The sequence below is a fragment of the Oryctolagus cuniculus genome, chromosome 17, assembly GCF_051225735.1.
Source record: "Oryctolagus cuniculus isolate XC-2025 breed Fujian yellow rabbit chromosome 17, ASM5122573v1, whole genome shotgun sequence".
Taxonomy (NCBI): Eukaryota; Metazoa; Chordata; class Mammalia; order Lagomorpha; family Leporidae; genus Oryctolagus; species Oryctolagus cuniculus.
Window position 1 is genome coordinate 39,902,654 of NC_142883.1, and position 7,886 is coordinate 39,910,539.

Genomic DNA, 7,886 nt, shown 5'->3' on the forward strand with positions numbered 1-7,886 from the left:
GAAAAACCTGCATAACATTAGATTTGGTAATGTATATTTGCACATGATACAAAAAGCACATGCAACAAAAGCAAAACTAGGGACCAGTGTTGTGGCGTAACATGTTAAGTCGCTGCCTGTGACACTAGCATCTCATATGGGCTCTGGTTTGTGTCCCTGCTGCTCCACTTCCAATCTAGCTCCCTGCTAATGTAACTAGGAAAGCAGCAGAAGATGGCCCAACTGCTTGGGCCCCTGCACCCACTTAGGGGATCCAAATGAAACTGATAGAACAAAGAAAACAGAAGAGTGGGTTTCCAGGGGTTTGGCAAAGCAGGAAATGGAGAATCGTTTGATGGGTACAGGGTTTTGCAAGATGAAGAGGTTCTGGAGACCCAATGCACAAGAATGTGAAGTTTATTAACACCAGAACTCCAGAGTTACACCTTAAAAAGATAGATATAGTCAATTTTATGTTCTTTTTTTAGCCACAATTTTTAAAAATTGAAAAGCTTAAAAAAGATAATGAAGGCTTATAAAAGTGAATTTTATATCTTTTGAATAAAAGACTGATGATAGCTTAAAAAAAAAGTCTGCTCCTGACACACCCATCCACAAGGTGAAACAGCAATTAGGCAATTGCAGTAAACGCTGTCACTGGCAAGGGCCAGACTGGGAACCAGCAGCAGCGACCAATGCACAGCTGTCCTGATACAGTCCTGGGTAGGTTTAGGGAGAGCCCTTTTCTGGAAAGGGGTTTTATTCTGCTCTGGGTGCAGGGGAGCTTCCTTTCCCAGAGCCCCTGGGCCCCCTCTGGGGGACTCTTGCTTCACCATTTCTTCGCCTTGGCTGCCCTGGAAGTGGAATTGCGGACTTGCTGTCCCTGGCCTCCCTCATCACCACCTCTGGCTTATGGGAGATTCGGAAGTTGTTTTATAGCCAGAACGACCAAAGCCTTTCTCTTGGCTTCTGACTTTCTTGGCAGCATAGCTCCTTCAGAAGCTAGTCGCATTTTCCTGGTCTACCAGAAATGCTATGTCAAAACCCTCCTTAAATGTAGCTCCTGACTAATTTCTCTGCCTCTTCTACATCTGACTCACAGCTGGCTCTGAGACAGAGGCTCTCTGGCTTCAGTGGTTTGAATGCCATGTTTTTTACCTGTCCACCTAAAATGTTTTATGGATACTCTATCATTCAAAGCCTTTATAAAAAATTCCTTGGGATGATAAAACATCTGGCATTTTGTACTCCACAAGGTCCTAAATTTCTGAACTCTTTCATTCCTGATTCCAAATTGGCCAAGTCTAGGTCACAGCAAAAGACACCATGAAAACCCAAACCAGAGATTGCAGGACTGGCTGTGAACTCCAATAAGAAGAACATGAAAGAAACACAGAGCACAGGGTCCCAAATTCATCTGTGTACCAGGATCTTCTGGGGATCTCATACAAGATACCAATGGGAAGGGGACCTTCCCCCATTCTAAAATCCTACATTAGAATTGCTGGGATGTTCTGGTGTTTATAGGCACCTCTGGTGATTTTGATGCACAATGCAAGTCTGTAAGTTATGGAGCTGCAAATGAAAGGTGACTTGCACAGGATCATCAGAATTAAGTCACCAAACCAGATCCAGATTTCAAAGGCAAGGCTGCAGTGCCCAGATAACTAACATAAGATTTTGGCTTGTCTCTAGCTGTAGTCTGAATAATGCACCCTCCCAAAGATGTCCACATTGTAACACACAGTCCCTGGAATGTGTGCATTTTACATAATATGGCCAAAGGAATTTCGTAGATGTGATTTACTTAAAGATCTCCAGGTGGGGATGTTATCATGGTGAGCTCAATAAAAATCAAAAGGGTTAAAATGAAGGCAAGAAGAACAGAGTAGGAGACAAGATATGGGTGTAGAATCAGAGAGGAAGTAGGGAGCGCGCGCGCCCGCAACAGAGAGAGAGAGAGAGAGAGAGAGAAAATTTCAGGATACAGGAAGGGACCCTGAGCTAAGGAATGCAAGGCAACTTTTATAAGTTGGAAAAGGCAAGAAAAGGAATCATCCTGCAAACCTGCCTGAAGGAATGCAGCCTACTGACCTATTAGAGATTTCTCACCTCCAGAACTGTAGATACTACTTCTGTGTTGTTTTAAGTCTCTGAGTTTACAGTCATTTGTTACAATAGCAATCAGAAACAAATACAAACTCAGCTATCTATGTAGAAGTGCAGTAATATCATAAACATGTAAAAATTTAGAAATGGCTTTGCCCTTGGGGAATGAGCAGGGATGGGAAGAATTCTGTACATGATAGAAAAATTCTCAATTTCCTGGAACAGACTGTTGGCAGCAACAGGACATGGATGCATTACAGTTGGCGTTGCCTCCTAAAACATAGCGTGAGCATTGCCAGTGCTTTATGCTGGCTTTCATGATGAGAGAAGTAAGGAATCCGATGCTTGGCTGGAATAAAATATGGATTCAAGATTTCCTGAAAAGAATACAGAGGGCCTGGAAGGCGCACGTGAGTGGATGATTTGGGTTGAACACATGGATGCCCCCTCCCCTTGCTTCTCTTCCTCCAGAGCCTCTGCTTAAAATATGCCTGGCATCAGAGGACTTGTTGTGTAGCAGTTCTCATCAGTTTTCACCTAACTCCTCCTCTGCCTCTTGGCATCCACGACAATCTGAGATTTCTTTCCTCACTGGTGGTCAGATCTGAGGAAGCAGGGCTGATGGATCTGCAATGAAGGTCAGTGAGTCCCATGAACAGGTGTCAATGAACCATTGGCTGACAGATGTATCAGGACATCTGGGGCATTGGCAGAATCCCTTGAACTGAATCAGAACCCTGGACTGGCTCAAGAATGGAGGAGCTGTGGCCCCTCTTCTTCTCCAACTCCAGCTGGTAGAGATGGGAGTTTTCCAAGAGACTTTCCTCCACATCTGGAAGGGAAACTAGGTTTTTCTGTGATCCTGTTTGTAACACATTATCACCCACATGTTACTGATGGAGACTCAGAGAGTGTGGTAGAGAGTGGGTGCTGGTTCTGGGATTAGAATCCAAGTGCTCTCCTTTAGAACCAGTCAGAGTCCCCTCCAGCATCTTCTGCTGAGAAGGCACTGCCTGGGGTGAGTGCCCAGGTGGGCCAAATGCCTCATCAGTGGGTCAAATGCCATGCCAGGGAAAACAGGCCTTAGGTTGACATAGAGGATGATCCCCAGCTCCTGGGACTGGGGGGAGGGAGATAGCGATAGAGGGAAATGCATTCTGGTTTCAGGGAAGCTGTCCCCCTAAAGTGTGGGCTGAAGAAGAGGCTTCTATATCTTAAGGTCCTGCTCCTCTGCCTGCCACACTCAGCATTTCTCCCTGCCCAGCTCCTTCTTCTCAAGTGTTGTCTCTTTGACTCCATATGCATGCCCTCGTCTTCTCCTGCCTGGATCACAGCAATCATCTCTCACCTGTCTCCACTTCTCCATGTCTGCATGAAGCCAGGAGTTTACATTCCCTGAACCTCACCACTGAGCCCCTGTACATGGCACATCTTGGCTCACTGGACCAAAGATTTTTAGCATTTCTCTGGGACCTACACAGTTGAGTACTAACTTTTTGTCTTCAAGTTCAAAATCCTTTACTCAATCTTCTCTTCTAAAATTCTTACCACATCACATAGATTTGGACCCCATTGCCCAAGAGGCTTTCTCCCTCTTTCTTGTACACATTTTTTTCTTTTCTACTTCCAGGTATTTTCCCACATATCTCACATAGATTTGGACCCCATTGCCCAAGAGGCTTTCTCCCTCTTTCTTGTACACATTTTTTTCTTTTCTACTTCCAGGTATTTTCCCACATATCTCTCTCCTTTTCTCAATGATCCTGCATTTTCTAAAAACATCTTTTACATTCATCAAGGGTAAGTTTAAGTCTTTCCTTTCCTATGAAATCTTAATCTAGCTATCTTATTCATGCTTATTAAGTCCCTTGTCCCTTCAACCCCCAATTCCCAAACACTCACAGTGTCTGTATTACTCCAGTTTAGAGGATTCATTGGAGGGAGGGTACAGATTGGAGTTGGGTAGCCCAGTCAAAGGTCAGTTGAGTAGATTATAAAAGGGTTGTGGGCAGGGGTCATGGACTGTGAGTAAAAGAATGAGAGTAAGGCTGTTGCTAAGCAACTGAGTAGGGCCATTTGGATTAGAGCAGAGAGTGGACACTGGACTGATTGTGCTGAAATACCCAATGGGGCCCTGCCTTAAAAGTTCTTCTGTAGACATCAGTTGAGACTGCCCAGTGAAGACCAGGGCCAATCTACATTCCAAAACATTCTTCCAAAACATGAGCCCCACCCTCTGAAATCATACTCATCCCTCATCACCAAGCCCATACTCCCAGCTTTGTCATTTCCCTCAAGAAAATAACCAAAAGTCAGGTTTTGTACAAAAATATATATTTTGTTCAATAGTTATATATAATATTCATTTCCACAATAATAACTTTAGCAATATCTTGGGGTTTAAAACAAAATATGCATGCATTCATGATCCTTGCAAGAACCCTCAAAATATTCCAGGTATAGAACTGGGGTTCACAGAGGGAAAGCACATATGCCCAAATTTCCATTCTAACAAAAACCATTAGTATTCATGGAAGATAAAATTAAAACAAAACATCAATAACTTAAATAAGATTAACATTACTTAAGGCCTTGTGTTTCATATATCAATAAAGTTCAAACTTTTTGCAGTTACAATGAAGTAGTAGTAGAGGGTGTCCGGGTGGAAGATAAATTAGTCGTGTGTTCTTGGGTTGTGGAATAAGAGGTCAAAGTCTTTGGTGTCTGCATTTTCTTGTCCAGGTTGGCAATGGCATCCTGGACCCACTTCTGCTTGGGGTCAGCACAGATCCCCTTGGCCAGTTTGGTCATGAAGCTGTGGGGAGAGAGGGGGCACAGTTAGATGAAGTACCTGGCAGTCACAACCTAGGGGTACAGCCCTTCTTGCAACAAGGGGTTGCCATGGGAGCTGGAAGGAAAGCAGGTGGAAGGAGGGAACGCAGAGCCAGCTGCTTCTCCAGGGGTCCCAGGTGAAGCCGTCCTTACTTCAGACTAAAGATGGAGATGATCTAAGTACTAATGGAGAGTGGCATTGGGAGTTGCTTTTTCCCTCTTAGCCCCCGTTTTCTCTATTGGATTAGTTGGTGTAGTTCTCTAAGTTTGTAAGGATTGTGCCTTGGTTCCCCAAGAACTCTGGGCCAGGGAGGGCTGGTGTGCTCAACTCACATCACAGCTTCTTTGGGACACTTGGTGCTGTTGATTCTTCTATAGCTCATTAGCCTCTTCACTGAGATGGTCTTGTTGGTGAATGTATAGCAGCAGGTGACTGGGGAATTCACGGCATCTGGGAAATCAACCACAAAGAGAGATATTTCTTAATCAGAGCAGAAACGTGTTGAGAGAAGAGATCAAAGGGAAGGCAGGAGGACAGGCAGGATCTGTTAAATCCAATTTCAGAGCCAGAGTGTGATCTTTGACACACTGACTCAGTTTTCCGGGCTTTAAAATAGATGTGCAAAGTTGATAATGGACAGAGAGAAGGGGGCTGTTAAAGTGAGGTAACTATTAGGAGGAGCTAGTAAGCCAATGATCAAAGCCAGGGAAAAGCAGCTGGGGACTCCAGCTACGGACCTTCTTTCAGGTCCCCCAAATCTGTGTATGGGCGTGAGCATCCCTGATGTCCACCGCCTCTGCAGAGCTGCTTATCGGGAAACTGGGATGAATGAAGCGCTGACCACTCTGAGCCGCCTCCTTTTCCCTCCTGCATATCTGGAGGTGCCCTGCACACCCACCAACTAAGGCCCCCTCTTAGATCACCACAAACTGGAGACCTGGAAATGGGGTCCCCAGCTGGGACTGGAGCTCAGGCTCTGCCCAGGAGAATCTGTGTGACTGGGTCCCTCTTTGTATTTCTCTAAGCTGCCTTAGCTCCCACAACCAGCTGTTTAAGTAAGACTGTGGGGACCCTCCCACTGTGATGGTCCCTGGTCCCTGATCACCTGGGGACGAGCTGATCTGTGCTTCCAGGGGAGGAGGTAGGGACTTACCTGGCTGGGCAAGCACATGGGAGCTGAAGGCGACTGCTATGAGCAGCAGGCACAGAAGCGTTGCAGAGACCTTCATGCTGGAGGGTGAGAGCCGAGCGTCAGTGGGAGACGGCAGCTTCTGAGTTGGTCTCAGCTTCTCTGTGCTTCTGGAGGCTTTGTCTCCGCCTTTTATAGGAAGTCAGGACAGTTGAGCTGGGTGGGAGGGCTTGGCCCATGGCAGTGCCCTTCCTCAAGGAATGATGTAACAGAGTCTGGAGTTTGCTGAGTAAGTGGAGTTCTGGGCTGTTTCCAGGAAGTAAGAGAAGGAAGCTGTAGACTGGACACTTTATCCTTCTGCCACTGAGACCAAACCATGCGGGGGCAGGATGGGGGCCACCAGGCCTTGAGTGACCACAGATGTGAGTGATTCTTATGAATTCCACTTTCTCCAAAGTGAAACTTCTGCAGAAAAGGAAGGAAACAAGAAAGGAAATTGAGACCGTAAGAGAGATGACCACATATGTATCCAGGCCCCTGGCCAACCTTCAGGCCACAGGCCAAGGGGCCTTTGGGAATGGAAGCTTTGGCGGGGTCCCCAACCATCAGCTGCCCTTGCTCTACAGATGTAGGATCACAGCACAGTGGAAGCCCGGCAGAACTGTAGGATTTTATCAACATTGCCTTGCATTCTGAGAGCCGTGGGATTTCATTCTTGGAAGAAACCAGACGGATCATATAGCACCACAGGACAAGTTCCCATATGATACTCAGTGCCAGGAATGTTCAAAACCCTTTAGAGATGTTCTGTCTTCAAATTCCCCATCACCAGTTAGTAGGCATCATTAAATCCCATTCTATAGATCAGGCAGCTGAGGCACAGAGGGTAATGCATCCAGATCAGGGTCCCCTCTGTTGCAATGTGCTTCAGGAAGGAAACACGCACGAGCCCTCCCACCGGCTGCCGAGCTCCCCTCTCTGCCGAGCATCTTCCAAACTAGCAGACAGCTAATGAGCGAGAGCGGGGTGGGAGGGGGAAGGGTGAGCGGTTGGAAGAGGGTGGCTTTAGAAACATTCCTTGTGGCGGACTCACCGCGAATGTGGAGCCTGCGGTTGGCCCAGCAGGCAGCAGGGCCAAGATGTGCATGTCTGTTTCAGTGGCCGTTCTCCCAGCTTCTTTCTGCATTTCCAGGCAGCATAAGAGAGCAGAGCAAGAGTATTTCGGGAACCAGAACTGTAGTTCTGCCTCTGATAGCCTCAGAACTAAAAGATCTTAGAAGTCATTTCGGTGAACTCCTGCTTGCATAAATATGATGGGATTCCACGAGAGATGTCAATGGTTAATCAGGGCACACAATTCATGTCTCTTGTCCAGTCTGCTGGTTGTCTTTCTGAGCCTCACGGTGCCCTTGCCCAGCAGGCATGGCGTGGAAGGACCTGGTAACTGACTCTACTTCCATGAAGAGTCGCTGACACAAGATCTACAAATGCTTAGAGCTTCTGGGAAGAGAATACTTGCCAATGCCTATGTTTGTATTGAGAAATAGCTCTTGTGAGCAGATGGCTGTGTCTGGTTCCCAGCCAGTGGCCAGTGATGGAGTTATTGAGGGCTTCCAGGAACCAGGTGCTGTGCTAATGTGCATCCCAGCACTGGCTCACCATTCCTTCCATCCACCTGCCTTTCCTTAGGTTCAGACTGAAGTTGAGTCGCCTGTTCAGGATCTCACAGGTCATAGATTCTCCCCCACCACCCCTGCCGGGACGCTCTGATTCCACAATCCCTCTTCCTAGGCACCAGACTTGGTGTCTCATGGTGGCTACTAATTTCCCAGTGAA

General features: G+C 46.7%; 1 protein-coding gene across 1 annotated transcript; it reads right to left on the bottom strand.

Annotated features, from left to right (window-relative positions):
* Nucleotides 1-4,505: 4,505 nt before the first annotated feature.
* CCL2 (chemokine (C-C motif) ligand 2) lies at nucleotides 4,506-6,165 on the bottom strand. Its single transcript, NM_001082294.1, is given in 3 exon segments — nucleotides 4,506-4,903; nucleotides 5,254-5,371; nucleotides 6,075-6,165. Coding segments are annotated over 3 exon segments (378 nt in total). The 5' UTR covers nucleotides 6,151-6,165; the 3' UTR covers nucleotides 4,506-4,719.
* Nucleotides 6,166-7,886: the final 1,721 nt, after the last annotated feature.